The sequence below is a fragment of the Dendrobates tinctorius genome, unplaced genomic scaffold, assembly GCF_039654945.1.
Source record: "Dendrobates tinctorius isolate UK_male_01 unplaced genomic scaffold, ASM3965494v1 ptg000107l, whole genome shotgun sequence".
Lineage (NCBI taxonomy): Eukaryota > Metazoa > Chordata > Amphibia > Anura > Dendrobatidae > Dendrobates > Dendrobates tinctorius.
In genome coordinates, this window is record NW_027361775.1 from 16,696,420 (window position 1) to 16,713,085 (window position 16,666).

The 16,666-nt window shown below is 40.7% G+C and overlaps 1 protein-coding gene across 3 annotated transcripts in view; it reads right to left on the bottom strand.

The window, feature by feature from the left end:
* DLGAP2 (DLG associated protein 2) overlaps nucleotides 1–16,666 on the bottom strand; it is an 824,782-nt gene that overhangs the window by 186,399 nt on the left and 621,717 nt on the right. For 2 of the 3 annotated variants that reach the window (XM_073589202.1, XM_073589200.1), the window contains one exon: nucleotides 2,842–2,901. The exons of the other annotated variant lie outside the window; for it this stretch is intronic. In XM_073589202.1, the coding sequence (XP_073445303.1) occupies nucleotides 2,842–2,901 (60 nt within the window). The remainder of the gene's footprint in view (nucleotides 1–2,841; nucleotides 2,902–16,666) is intronic. 3 annotated transcript variants of the gene reach the window in all.

Genomic DNA, 16,666 nt, shown 5'->3' on the forward strand with positions numbered 1-16,666 from the left:
CGCGGTCACACAAGCAACGATTTTCTCATGCAAGAAAATTGGCTCGATTATGCTATTGACACTCCAATCAAATTCTGATCTCAGTTTGATCAAAGTGTCATCTTAGTGTGATCCGATTCTCTCGCATGTGAGAATCACAGCACTGGTGAGAAGATGGAGAACTTCATTTCACCATCTTCTCCATTGTTTGAGTCTGCGGATGTCAGACTGCACTCGGATGACATCTGCAATTTTTTTCCACAGACAGATTCGGTCTGTGGAAAAAAATGCAGATCTGCACTGCCCCACACTAAAACATTGGTCCAACTGCTATCTGATAAAGCATCAGAAAGCACTTGCCCAAGTATTACGCTCGTCTGAGCGAGCCCTTAATTTCGCTGTGTGATCAAACACTAGGCATCTTCAAGCTAGGCCGGGACTTACAGATCGATGTTGCTGCTCATGTAAAGGGACAACCCGGGCCTATTCGCGACCAGAAAGTCCTGGCTCAAAGAACAGATCATAAAGTCGCAGCGCGTGTCCTGACATCACAATGTTCCATGACCTTATGACAAGCATGTGCAGAGAGGTCACAGGTCCGATCACGGGCAGAACTACCATGACGAGGCCTCGGGGTTCTGAGTGTGTTGACTGGAGTAAGAGGCAGTGATGACCGTACGAAGGTCAGTGAGCAAAGGGGGTTTTTCGGAGGTAAGTATTGTTATTTTTTCACTTTTTGATGTCTTTTTATGGCTCAGCAAAATGGCAGTCAGCTAGCTGCTATCTTACTGAATTTACACTGAGCAAATTGCAAACAAAAAAAATCTGAATTCTGGAGAATACTGATTTCTTTGAAAATTCAAGTAGAATACAACTTACTTGAATTTGCCCATCTCTACAAATGATACAAAACTTTTAATGAAACCCAATTACAAAAAAGGTGTTCAGCACAAAACACACGAATATCAGTAAAAATAAAAGTATCCAAAGGTGTCAATGTCCTGTAAAATACTACTTGCAATCCTTAAAAAATACAAAATATTTTACACGGCTAAATACTGCATAATGAAGACATGAATCAAGTGTAAAGTGTCCGAACAATACAATGAAAGTAAATGACAAGGGATCAAGTATAAAGGCAATGTAGAATGTGATGAGAACTGGCTGTGATGCATACTTCATACATAGAATTCTGTCAGTGCAAATAACTTGCTGTTAATTGCAGCATGGGTCATTACTGTACACCTTCCATTACTGATGATTGAGATTTATTTATACCTGTTAGTGAACGATTTAATCAAAGAAGTGACATTCACCACCATGGAGGCTTGCCTGCTACACATAGACTGTCCCATTTTTCACGTTCCTACTGCAAAGCAGTTCAATTTACTTCAGATATGGAAATCAATATTGGTGGACCAAGAAATTTAATTTGTGCCATTTAAAATTTGAGCCTTAATTTGGGGATTTACGTCATGGAGGAAACTGTGTAAAGGGTTGTAAATATCGCTGATGATGGACAGGTATCTACTGTAACTGGTAGAACTTGGGTAGTGATGTTGGGTACTGGATAATTACAATGCCTTCCAAGAAGATATATATAGGAAGTTCTTATATTCGAAAATTGTCGAAGCTGCCGTAAAAATGGCAAAATTCACAACATTTTTCCACAACTACTGTACAACTTTCACAAAAGTTTGCAACAGTGTTGCACCAGTTTTCTGGTGTAAACTGATCCATCCGGCCATCTGTATTCTGACACATGACAGGTCCTCCTATGTAGAGATGAGCAAATTTTTCAAAATTCGGTTCCAATTACCATCGACGGCGAATATTGTTTTTGTAATATTCGCTGAACACAGCCAAACCTCATTGGAGTCAATGGAACTAGAAATAAACGAACATGTTCAATACTATCATCAAACATAAATTTGGCAAGAATAGTGTACCAATATGGCATGAATATGACAAATTCAGTTTTGGCTACCGACTCCGAACATATTTGCTCAAATCTACTCCGTAGGGCATCATGCACATGTTAGAATACAGAGGGCCTGATGGATCAGTTCACACCAGAAAACTGGTGTACCACTGTTGCAAAATTTTGCGCCACAAGAACAGTTGTGCAAAAATGTTGTGATTTCTGGCATTTTTATGGCAACTTGGCCAATTCTTTGAATAGTGGGTGGATCTTGCTCCAGCAAACTATGGAGATCTATAAATACTCCTTGCGCTGGCTTATACAGCCGATATACTGACCTTCCAAAAACAGTGTTTCTAATCATAGCATGCAATGCTTCATCTATGGCAGTGATTATACTACTTCTCCCACCTCAATCAATCATGTCTATATGGAAAGTTTTAAAACATCGCGTACAATATGTCTAACACAAGATTGATCAAGCTCAGCCTCTATCTTACCCTGATCTATGAACATGGCAAAGCCAAATTTGAAAATTGCATTATATGCCATTTTAAAAGTATTTCAACTAATGCAAAGGTTTTATAGCTTGTGTGTATAAAATGCTATTTACCTTGAATTTCTTAAATGACTATATATACAGAATCTATTTTCTAGGCTGACCTATTACCATAGTATTTTTGCATGTTATCTGAATTACACTGGAGGCGCAGTAGAGGCGTTACTTGCTTCTCTTGCATTGTTCAGAATTTGCCATGTATTTTGGTATGATGTACAGTATATAGCCATTGCTCTTGAGAAAGGTGCAATAGGCTATGCTACTTTCACACAGCAGTGAAATAAGGTCATCACAGCTGTAGAAAATGAACACGTGACTGTCTAGGTTCGAAACAGTGAAGTAAAGATTTCTCCTAGCCTGGGAATATACAGGGTACTGCCACCTTGATCTCAGGATAATCCTTTGAGGTAAAGCATTCTTGCAGACTTTCAATGAGGAAATCCTGCAAAAAAAAAAGAAAACATTCTCTTGTTAGATTTCACTGAGATCTTAATGGAATTACCATGTACAGTTCCTTCAAGACACTCCATCGTCCCTGCAGGATCACTTCAGTAACCCTGGCAACTTTCAAAATTACTTCACATATATTTGTACATTTTCAAGTTATTTTCTAATTTGCAAATTGTTATATCTTAAAATAAAAAAAAAAACAACAACACCGCTAATTGACAAATTCGGTGATCAGCATACATCCCTACAGGATCATTTTATAGGTGCTCTTCAAAGCTTATAGGGGTATTCCCATCTCCCAGATCCTGTCCCAATGTGTAATCGGTGCAATAATAATATTAGCAAATACCTTCAGTAAAAAATGTTGTATAGTTCTTTGGATTACCCACCTCTATTTGCTCATGTGCAGGCATTGCAGGACCTTAGGTATCCATGGTGACGACCACTGGTATAGTGACAGTTAATTAGCTAGTTGCCAGTGGTTGTAACCATGGATACCTAAGGTCCTGCAACGCTTGCATATGAGGAAATAGACGTAGTCAATCAGGAAAACTATACTATGTTTCTAATTGTAGGTATTTGCTAACATTATTATTATTACACCTATTACCTGTTGGGAAAGGATTTTGGAGATGGGGATACCCCTTTAACAAGGTAATTTTAAAGAGTAACCGTCGTTTTAATGATTTTTAGTGTTGAGCAGATGTGCTTGTATTTGGTGTTATCCGAGGTTGTTGTCTGCTAACAGAGTATCTTTAGCGTGCTCGAATACTATGTTCGAATTGCCGCGGCTGCATGTCTCGCGGCTGTTCAACAGCTGCAACACATACTGGGATTTAATAGTATTCGAGCACGCCATATATACTCTGTTAGTACCCGAGTGTGCATGGATAACAACTTAACAGAACACATTCGCTAAACACTACTCTTTTTTCAGAAATCCATAGTACGCATGAAAATAAGAAGCTTTGCAATACACTAAAAAGTGATAAGAAGTGCACAATAGCGCATCACCCAGGCAATAAAAGGTTGTAGTTTATCCTGATCAAGGAGATTGTTCAACTCTGAAACACATAGATTAATAAAACTGCAGTAGAATTATCCGTATATCCCTTTCTACTATTACAAGCTTTGTGATATATCATATCAGAGAAATTAGCTTCTTTCATCTTCTTGATTGATTTTCCATTCTCAATTCGTGGGTAAAATCTGTAATTCAGGGAAGACAGAGTTTCTCATTAGTGAGATAAGAGATGGCAGTTGGTGCTTCTAAAACTATGGATTAGCTAGAGGCAGACACAGACAGTCGGCTGCAAGTTCTCGAGAAACGGCAGTTACAGTTCTCCATAGAACTTTATAAGCACCAACAGTTATTTCCTATCTCATTAATGGGAAAATCGGTATTCACTGAAGACAGCTTTTACCCATGAATTGAGAATTTTGAGAATGAATAATCAATCCAGAAATAGAAAGAAGTTGATAAATTTAAGAAAATATATTATCAAGTTTCTTGTTTTCACATGTACTATTGATTTATGGAAAAAGAAATAAAATGACAGTTGATCTTTAAATATTTGTAGCTATAGTTTATGTTGTATTCACAGGCAGTCTTCATTAGTATATTGGCTGGAGGCTTTTCATTCACATACTGTATTGTGCTGGTTAGCAATAATAGCAATAATAACCCATAATTACTATAATAATTACTATTGTTGCGGATTGAAAGGTTATATAATGAATGTTATATAATATCATGGCAGTATATGTAATGTATGTGTCATAATATTTTTCATAATAATTTTAAAATACTCCCCACATCCTTCTAAAATACAAGCAATTGTGTTTAATAAAACGATTTAGGCCTCATGTACATCTCAATATTAAGGATTCCCATAGGAATTCATGAGCCATTACCACGCCTTAATTTACACAAAGTATTATGGCAATATACCTGTATTCGCTCTCCATCCATTGCTTTTAAGGGAGAATATTGTGCTAAATGCAGTTTTATTGTGAGATCTGATGACAGTTCTCCTTTAATCTTCCATATATTTGCTAATCACAACGCTTATATGTTATCAAATATATAACTGCATTGCATGTAATTTGGCTGGAGATTTCCTCTGGAAGCAGAACTGTCAAGTTAGTTGTTTACAACTTTAAATTTCTTGTCTGCAGTTCACTTCCTAAGTTCTGTCCCTTGGAAATTTCCATTTAACTGCAGTAAACCATTTTATTCTGTACAAACAGTCCGCCGCTCCACTGTATCGCCTCTAAACAATTACTTTTGGTGCTAAATATTTGTCTTTTAGGTTGTTTTCAATAAAGATTTCAAAAGGTCATATTGATTTTTCAAATGGAACTTTGTTCTCCACTTAAAGCTATGCTTTGTGAAGGTAGTTGCATCTTAGCATTTTAGGCTGACTATTGCTGAAACCTCAGAATCCTCCCAAGAGAGCAAAAAATGCCATCTAAAAATAAGATATGCCCATATGCAAAGAGTTACTTGTAAGACAAGCGGAAAAGGTTAGCACAACATACAGATGCTTCTCACAAAATTAGAATATCATCAAAAAGTTAATTTATTTCAGTTCTTCAATGCAAAAAGTGAAATTCATATATTATATAGCGTCAATACAAAAAGATTGATCTTTTTCAAGTGTTTATTTTTATTAATGTTGATGATTTTGGCTTACAGCCAATGAAAACCCAAAAGTCATTATCTCAGTAAATTAGAATACCTTATAACACCAGCTTGAAAAATTATTTTAAAATCTGAAATGTTGGCCTCCTGAAATGTATGTTCAGTAAATGCACGCAATGCTTAGTCAGGGATCCTTGTGCATCAATTACTGCAGCAATGCAGAGTGGCATGAAGGCAATCAGCCTGTGGCACTGCTGAGGTGTTATGGAAGCCCAGGTTACTTTGATAGCAGCCTTCAGCTCGTCTGCATTGTTGGGTCTGGTGTCTCTCATCTTCCTCTTGACAGTACCCCATAGATTCTCTAAGAGGTTAAGGTCAGGCGAGTTTGGTGGCCAATCAAGCACAGTGATACTGTTGTTTTTAAACCAGGTTTTGGTACTTTTGGTAGTGTGGACAGATGCCAAGTCCTGCAATGAGCCAGACTCAGATCTACCTGAGAATCTGCCTCCAGAGCTTTTTTTTTTAATAAAAGAGGGCATTATCAGTGTGAGACATGTAACTAACATAGAACAGTAGAACTGAACCTTATGTCAATGCAAACACTTTGTCAGCTGCAGCTCTCACAGTTCAGCTATTTTGCAACACTGACTATCTATGAGGTGGAAGCTGAAGCTGAGAGGAACCTGCAGATGTATTAGTAAGGGGTCGGTCATACTTGCGTATAACATCTGATGATTTTCTCATGCAAGAGAATCAGATTCTGTATGCAAATGACCCTCGACTCTGCTGTGAGCGTGAGCCGAATGTCATCTTACTGGGATCCTATTGTCTCGCATGGGAGAATCATATCACAGGTGCAGAAAAGATGGAGAACTTAATCTCTCCATCTCCATTCTGTGAGTCAGCGTATATCAAACATAGACTTGTATGGGTGTGTGACGTCCGATATACACTGCCAGTAGCAGCATGCAGCAATTTTTTTCTCATGAAGACTCGGCAGAAGAAAATAAACACTAGTCAGCACTGATCCATAGCATAACATTGTAGCGAATGCAATCTGATGAAACATAGGACAGCACTCATCTGAGTTATACGCTGGTAACTCGCCAGTGTGAGGGAGCCTTTATAACCACACACAGCTCTGCAGTGAGATCAGGAGAGCAGAGATCTGCCATTACACATCACACTGGTAATGTCCCCTTTTATTTAACACTAGCTGAAGAGCCCGGCATTGCCCGGGCATAGTAACCAACTGTGGTTAGTTATAACAAATTATAATGATTATATTGCACATAAAACCATTTCACATCATATATTCAACACTACAGATTTGCAACACAAATTAACTAAACGATTACCCAAGTATCCTCTCCTGTGTGATACTTTCTGCTGAGCTGTGCATCTAATCCTATCGTGTGTTACTGACTGCTCAGCCGTGTATCTAATCCTATCCTGTGTGATACTGACTGCTGAGCAGTGTATCTAATCCTATCCTGTGTGATACTGACTGCTGAGCCGGGTATCTAATCCTATCCTGTGTGATACTGACTGCTGAGCTGTGTATCTAATCCTATCCTGTGTGATACTGACTGCTGAGCTGTGTATCTAATCCTATCCTGTGTGATACTGACTGCTCAGCCGTGTATCTAACCCTATCCTGTGTGATACTGACTGCTGAGCTGTGTATCTAATCAAATCGTGTGTTACTGACTGCTCAGCCGTGTATCTAATCCTATCCTGTATGATACTGACTGCTGAGCACTGTATCTAATCCTATCCTGTGTGATACTGACTGCTGAGCCGTGTATCTAATCCTATCCTGTGTGATACTGACTGCTGAGCTGTGTATCTAACCCTATCCTGTGTGATACTGACTGCTGAGCTGTGTATCTAATCCTCTCCTGTGTGATACTGACTGCTCAGCCGTGTATCTAATCCTATCCTGTGTGATACTGACTGCTGAGCCGTGTATCTAATCCTATCCTGTGTGATACTGGGTTCCCCCTGCAGTCTGTGTCAGAGGGTGGTCTGTGTTGGCACGGTAATAAATTGTGTTATTTCCAGCTTTACAGAAGGACGATAACACCATAGAAATGATAAGAATAATAGGCCTCAGTTACCACAACTGTCTACAAAGAAATCTGTTGCTGATAGCAACCAATCACAGCTCATTTTTCATCTTTTAAACAGCTCTAGGACAGCGTGAGGAGTTTTGTGTGGCGACTTTTGTGTTTCGACTTTTATGTGGCGAGGTTGGTGTATGTTTGGTGAAATGTGTGCTGAGGGTGGTATATGTGTTGAAGCAAGTGGTAGTGTGTGGCACATTTTGTGTGTGTGTTCATATCCCCGTGTGTGGTGAGTATCCCATGTCAGGGCCCCACCTTAGCAACTGTACGGTATATACTCTTTGGCGCCATCGCTCTTATTCTTTAAGTCCCCCTTGTTCACATCTGGCAGCTGTCAATTTGCCTCCAACACTTTTCCTTTCACTTTTCCCCATTATGTAGAAAGGGGCAAAATTGTTTGGTGAATTGGAACACGCAGGGTTAAAATTTTGCCTCACAACATAGCCTATGACGCTCTCAGGGTCCAGACGTGTGACAGTGCAAAATTTTGTGGCTGTAGCTACGACGGTGCAGATATCAATATATACACTTTTTCCACATTATGTAGATAGGGGTAAAATTGTTTGGTGAATTGGAACACGCGGGGTTAAAATTTCACCTCACAACATAGCCTATGATGCTCTTGGGGTCCAGACGTGTGACTGTGCAAAATTTTGTGGCTGTAGCTATGACAGTGCAGATGTCAATACATACACTTTTTCCCCATTATGTAGATAGGGGCAAAATTATTAGTTGAATTGGAACGCGTGAGGTGAAAATTTTGCCTCACAACATAGCCTATGACACTCTTGGGGTCCAGACGTGTGCCTATGCAAGATTTTGTGGCAGAAGCTACGACGGTGCAGATGTCGATACATACACTTTTTCCCCATTATGTAGATAGGGGCAAAATTGTTTGTTGAATTGGAACGCACGGGGTTAAAATTTTGCCTCACAACATAGCCTATGACACTCTCGGGGTCCAGACGTGTGACTGTGCCAAATTTTGTGGCTGTAGCTGCGAAGGTGCGCATGCCAATCCCGGACATACACTCACACACACACACACATACACATCCACATTGAGCTTTATATATTAGATAACTTATGGAAGCAGAGTCTCATGCAGATCGGCATCCGGCCCATAGATCTTATCAGCTCATTTACATGTAAGAAAAAGTGAATTTCTCTTGAATAAGACATCAGATCATAGACATCAAGATATCATTTTATTCAACTTTGTATGACCTCTGCTCAGATGGCTTAAGGGGTTGATCCTACAAACAGATTCACTTTAAGGCCGGAGTCACACTAGCGAAAAAATCGGACGAATGCAATGCGATAAAAAATCGCATTGCAATCATCTCAATGTTATTCTATGGTGTCGCTCCCATCATCCAATTTTTTTTAATCTTTTCCTCGGACCGAGACAATCGCAGCATTCTGCGATTGTCACCGATTTTCAGATCGTACTCGCCAATGCAAGTCTATGGGTGCGATAAAAATTGGATTACAAACGGACCACAAGTGTGACTTGCGATAAAATCGCAAGACTTCTCCAGGTCAACAGGAAATAGCATCAGGCATTGGCAGGAAGCTTTGGCATGCAAATTTCACTTCCACCATAAAAAAAACCAGGAAGAACGTGTCCACGGATTCTTACAGCATGTCTACGTATGTGAATGTTGAAATGCTCATAGTTCTGGTCCAGGAGAGGCCAGAACTATGGGACCAGAGAGATCCCCACTATGGTGACCGGGCACCCAAGAAGGCAGCGTGGAGAAGAATCTGTTCCCAGATGTTCACTGGTTATGCGTGCAGATCTCTGGAGGAGCTGGAGCAAATTATTAAGTTAAATATTCTCAAAAAATTTAAATTGCACTGTAAAAATGTGGACCCATAATTAAAAAGACAAATGTAATATGGTCTATGTAAGTTACAATATGTGGCCTCCTTGGCCAATTATCCTTATGAAAGTACTACGCCATTAATGTCTGCATATTCTCCAAATCTAAATTACACATCCCTTGCTGGTGGCCCCATTAATAGTTTCGGACAAATATTGCAATCCTTAGCTAATTGTTCTCACAACAAATGCAGTGCTCTTCTCCTTGTTTTTTGGTCCCTATCTTAGCCAGTATATATATTTTTTTTGTCAAAAAAAAAAATAGATGTTCGCATCCATACATCATTACTTCATGTTTTTCTAAATGTTTGTTTAAAGTATGTTGGTTAGAAGGTCCTTTGTAGTAGGCCTGAAACCATTACTCCTTTTTGTAGTATTGTGTAGAGCCATCAGAAATAAAATTCCTATAATTTTAAATATGGTTGCTTAAGCACATTTAAACTGTTGATAACATAGCCATATGTGTGGTCTGAACACTTGTGTTTTGGTTTACATTGCAGTGACTGATGTGATGAGGCGTTAGCGCAGCTGTCGGGAAACATATAGGAGGGAGAGACAGCTGAGGGCCTGTAGTGGAGCGGCCGCAACCACCAAGAGGAAATACCTCTACTTCGACCGCCTAGATTTCCTTGCTCCTGTGATGGATCTGAGAACGTAAGTGTAGGGTTTAATTTTTTATTTTTTATTTGTAAAAGAAAAAATATTAAGGATTTTTTGTTTTTAACATTGTAGCACCGAGTCAAACTTTACAGAGAGAGAGACGGGTTCCGACTCTGAGGTGGTGATAGATCCAGTGTCTGATGTTGCTGCAGGGTCTGGCCCATCTGCAGAACTTTCAAGAGCCACACCCCCACCACCAAGATCACCACCACCACCACCACCAGAATCTACTAGCCAGCCAGCACAACATAAGGACCAGGGCAACAGTAGCAGCCCCACCATGCCACTGGATACCTCGCCACAAACTTCTGCCCTACCATGACGAGGCCGGCGCAGGAGAGAAGGAGCAGCTTTGGGAGCAAGGAGGCAGGTGGACCGATGTGTCTTGGACTACTTGTCCACAGCTGCTCATGATGATGGGGAGGAGGCTTATGGGCGCAGTCTGACACAGTACTTCAGGGCAATTCCCCGTGGGTACAGGCTGCGTACCAGAGGGGCTCTCCAAATAGTTCTTGATGCAAGCACACCAACCAATAATCCCAGCACTGTCTTTCAATTTTTGGAAAGGTGTCATCTGCGGAAATTCAAATTCACAGGCTGGGTGGACATGAAGTGTCAACTCAAGCATCCTTGGAACCTCTTCCTCCTCCTCCTCGGTCACGGGTGCCAACACCTCCACCACAGGTGCCAACACCTCCCCCTCAGCCTGCACACATACAGAATGTGGCTCCACAGGACCAATGCAGTATATGGGCCAGGGCGCACATGCACAATATGGCCACTTTAACTTACCCTATGTTGGAGGGTGGCCCCAACATGGGTATGCTAGACATGGCCATATTGAGGAATATGGGCAATTTGGGTAGCCCTACCACCAGGACTACCCCCACCAATTTCCTAATTACCCCTACCCAAACCCACAAATTGATCCTGCCAGGATGCAACAGATGTAATAAACTTGTTAAAATTCACAATGTGTGCTTGTTCATGTTTGGACTAGAGATGAGTGACTTTGCCTTTTTTAAGGTCGAGTCGGGTTTCATGAAACCCGACTTTTTCAAAAGTCGAGTCGAACGAAATCGGCCGACGATAGGGAAAAGTCGGAGGTCCGACTGAAACACGAAACTCAATGCAAGTCAATGGGGAAGCAAAGTCGGCAGGGAGTGGAGGACAGTAAACACACCTACAGTGCCCATTTCAATGCCAACAACATCCATTCTTATTACTTAAGCTTGTCAACCTTAATCTATTTTATAATAATAGTTATGCATTGAAAACTGGGGGTTATTTGGCTAAAGTTGTGGTGGAGGGTAGGGCTGGCTCCAGGTTTTCGTGTGCCCCGGGCCACTGTCAGTGCGCTCCTTTAACACATACTACAATTCATGATGCTCCAATACGTCACAGAAATATAGGTATAGTACAATGAAAAATATTTCACTTCTTACATGACATGACTGATATCTATTTTAAATTCTACAATAGCTCAAAAAATGGACAGTATATTACTCCATACAGTATTATGGCCACCACATAGTGCGCCATACAGAATTATGAGCCCAATATATTTCTCCATACAGAATAATTGGTCCCATATAATGTTCCATACAGTATATGATGAGCTCCACATACTGCTACAGTATATGTTGGTCCCCATGGAAGAAGCTCCACTGTGTTATGGGCCCAAATAATGCTCCATATATAATGGGCCCCATTTCCAATGCTCCGGTGTATAATGTGCCCCATAGATGCTGCTCCAGTGTCTGATCTGCCCCATTTAGAATGCTCCAGTATATGATGGTCCCCATGGATGATGCTTCAGTGTCTTATGGGCCCAAATAATACTCCATATATAATGAGACCCATTTCTAATGCTCCAGTGTATAATGGGCCCAATAAATGCTGCTCCAGTGTCTGATGTCCCCCATTTGGAATGCTCCAGTATATGATGGGCCCCATGGATGATGCTCCAGTGTCATATGGGCCCAAATAATGCTCCACATATAATCTGCCCCATTTAGAATGCTCCAGTATATGATGGGACCCATGGTTGATGCTCCAGTGTCTTATGGGCCCAAATAATGCTCCATATATAATCTGCCCCATTTAGAATGCTCCAGTATATGATGGGCCTCATGGATGATGCTCCAGTGTCTTATGGGCCCAAATAGTGCTCCATATATAATCTGCCCCATTTTGAATGCTCCAGTATATGATGGGCCCCATGGATGATGCTCCAGTGTCATATGGGCCCAAATAATGCTCCACATATAATCTGCCCCATTTAGAATGCTCCAGTATATGATGGGCCCCATGGTTGATGCTCCAGTGTCTTATGGGCCCAAATAATGCTCCATATATAATCTGCCCCATTTAGAATGCTCCAGTATATGATGGGCCTCATGGATGATGCTCCAGTGTCTTATGGGCCCAAATAATGCTCCATATATAATCTGCCCCATTTTGAATGCTCCAGTATATGATGGGCCCCATGGATGATGCTCCAGTGTCTTATGGACCCAAATAATGCTCCATATATAATCTGCCCCATTTAGATTGCTCCAGTATATGATGGGCCCCATGGATGATGCTCCAGTGTCTTATGGGCCCAAATAATGCTCCAGATATAATGTGCCCCATTTAAAATGAACCCAGGCATGGTATGTGAAAAGAGCTCCATGGAGTCATCTGAAGTGTGGGCTGCCGCAACCTTCACTTTTGGTGTGGGTGAAGGACACAAGGAAAGGGGTTGCTCCTGACCAGAAGCCTGCACTGACGACTCAGTGTTTGCATTTTTTGAAACTTCAGAAGAGGAGGCGATAGAGCTGGAGGCTGTTTCAGCAATGTAAGCCAAAACCAGTTCCTAATGCTCCGGCTGTAAAAGCGGTTTACCTACTCCCAGAAAAGGGAGCCTTACAGGCCTTCCAGAGCCAGACCATGATGCAGGCTCAACACCTCCTGCCTTAGCTGCTATTGTGCTTTTGGCACTACCAGCAGATGCACCACCACCACCATCAGTACCAGCTGGCCCCCCACACCCACGGTCTCTTCCACCATACTTACTATTGTTTGTGAAAATGTACCCAAAATACCAGCAGATATATGGCACTGTATCAGAAGCATACAGCTCTATACAGTCTAGGGATAATTGTAAATCTCCGTATATATTTCATGAGTCATACACAGATGCTCACAGGCTCAGTATGGATTACACAATAATCTGAAAAGTTTAAAAAGGGTACAGTATCACCAGATACAAGGTATATATAGTATAGTTTAAAGATTCTGAATCTCTGTATATATTTCAGGAGGCAGACACAAACGCTCTCAGACCCAGTATGGATTAGACAAGAATATAAAAAGCTGTAAATGGGTAATGTATCACAAGCGTAGAGCTGTATATAGTGTTGGTCAAATTTGAAATCTCGGTATATATTTCCGGAGTCACCCTCAGACGCTCACTCAGTCTGGATTTGACCATAATACAAAATGTTGAAAAAAGGTACTAGATAAAAAGATAGCAAGTATATATATTATAGGGTACAATTTAAATCTCCGTATACATATTCCCGTAGTCACCCTCAGATGCTCACTCAGTATGGATTTGACCGTAATAAGATAGAAGCTAAATATAGTATAGGGTAAAATTTTTATCTCCGTATATATAGAAGGATTAAACCACACACGCTCACTCAGTATGGATTATACCGTAAAAAAAATTTAGAACAAAGGTACTGTATCAGCAGATACCAGGTGTATCCAGTCTAGGGGTAATTGTAAATTTCAGCCTATATTTCCGGATTCAGACACAGACACTCACAGGCTCAGTATGGATTACACCAGAATATAAAAAGTAGAAAAAGGGAAATGTATTCAAAGCGCACACCAGTATACATTGTTGGGGTACATTTAAATCTTCGTATATATTTCAGTCTCAGTAAGCCAGTCCAGACTCTCCGCTACTGGAAACTAGATGGATACAAGTACGGATGGAAAGTCGAGTGTTTGCAGAAATTTGGGAATTACTAATCACGGGAAAACCTCCCGGTAGATTTCGCAGAGGCTATGCTGACCCTCAATTACTGTGTCTGTGGAGACAGCGAAAATGGTTCTTTGTGAAGAAAGGATTGCTTTATTGCAGTAGCGTAGATAACATCACCGTTACTCATCTCCATCAAATTGTGATCACAGGGAGAGATGTAGACATGGTCCTCACTGCCTATCATGATGTGTTTGGTCATTTTGGAGTGCAAAAGACAGAAGCCACATGCCATAGACGATTCTATTGGATTGGCATGAGAGGAGACATTGAAAAATGGTGGCAGGAATGTCACACGTCTGTGACTATCACAACTGTGAAAGGTGATCATAATGCACCACTGCATAAGCTTTAAGTTGATGTCCATTACAAATGGTAGCCATTGATCATCTGAAGGTAGAGGCCAGCAGGACAGGCCATAGCTACATCTTAACCATCATCGATCAATGCACCAAATTTTTTCCTCAGAATTGAGTGATTCCATAATTTTTCCCCTATGTTTGGTTTAAAAAAGTAACCATTACTGACTACCACATTTTTTGTTCTTGATTTCTTTTAGTGTGTCTTAAAGCCAGAAAGTTGCCATTTGAAATGATTTTAGTTTTGTGCCATGTCTGTGATCTGCTTTTTTTACTACAAAATTAAACAACAAAATTAGAAGAATCCAGGATATCTATAAACAGAAAGATAGTGAGGAAACACTTAGCTAACCTAAATGAATTCAAGTCTCCAGGTCCAGATGAATTACACCCCAGAGTACTGAAGGAGATAGCAGAAGAAATTTTTGAACCCCTCTCCATAATCTTTGAAAATTCTTGGAGAACAGGAGAAGTGCCAGAAGACTGGAGAAGAGCAAATGTTGTTCCTATCTTCAAAAAGGGGAAGAAGGTGGACCCAGGCAACTATAGGCCGGTGAGTCTGACTTCTATACCAGGAAAGATCTTTGAACAAATTATTAAACAACATGTATGTCAATACCTGGATAAGAATGAAGTGATCAAACAGAGTCAGCATGGGTTTGTAACTAATAAGTCATGTCAGACTAACTTAATTTCCTTCTATGACGGTATCACTGATTGGGTGGATCAAGGAAATGCTGTAGATATAGTATATCTTGACTTCAGCAAAGCATTTGACAAAGTCTCTCATACAATCCTTATTGAAAAAATGACTAAGTATGGAATGGACAAGGCAACTGTTAGGTGGATTCATAACTGGCTTAGTGATCGGAGCCAAAGAGTGGTCATAAATGGCTGCACATCCAGTTGGAAGAATGTCTCAAGTGGGGTACCACAGGGCTCTGTCCTGGGCCCTGTATTGTTCAACATCTTTATCAACGATTTAGATGAAGGAATTGAGGGTAAACTGATTAAATTTGCTGATGACACAAAGCTAGGAGGGATAGCTAATACTAGAGAAGAGAGAGAGAGGATTCAAAAAGATTTAAATAAACTGGAGAAGTGGGCAGCAACTAACAGAATGGTTTTTAACAGGGAGAAATGCAAAGTACTACATCTGGGCAATAAAAATGAAAAAAGCATATATAGAATGGGAGGAATAGGGCTAAGTGACAGCACATGTGAAAAAGACTTGGGTATACTAATAGATCACAGACTGAATATGAGTCAACAGTGTGATGCAGCAGCAAAAAAGGCAAATGCAATTCTAGGATGTATTAACGGAAGCATACAGTCTAGATCACGTGAAGTCATTATTTCCCTCTACTCCTCTTTGGTCAGACCTCATCTGGAATATTGTGTCCAGTTTTGGGCACCACATTTTAAAAAAGACATCAACAAACTGGAACAAGTTCAGAAAAGAGCGACCAGAATGGTGACCGGTCTGCAAACCCTGTCTTATGAGGAAAGGTTGCAGGATTTGGGAATGTTTAGTTTGCAAAAGAGAAGACTGAGAGGAGACTTAATAGCTGTCTACAAATATCTAAAGGGCTGTCACATTGTAGAAGGATCAACTTTATTCTCATTTGCACAAGGAAAGACTAGAAGCAATGGGATGAAACTGAATGGGAGGAGACACAGATTAGATATTAGAAAAAACTTTTTGACAGTTAGAGTGATCAATGAGTGGAACAGGCTGCCACGAGAAGTGGTGAGTTCTCCTTCAATGGAAGCCTTCAAACAGAGGCTGGACAGACATCTGACTGGGATGATTTAGCGAATCCTGCTTTGAGCAGGGGGTTGGACCAGATGGCCCAGGAGGTCCTTTCCAACTCTACGATTCTATGATTCTATGATTCTATGATTAACTGAATGAAAATCCTCCAAGGCCGGTGATTCCATAATTTTTGCCAGGGGTTGTACTATGGAGCAGTGCCGACTAGAGATGAACGACTTTGCCTTTTTTCGGGTCGAGTCGACTTTCTCAAAAGTCGGGTCAAAAGAAATC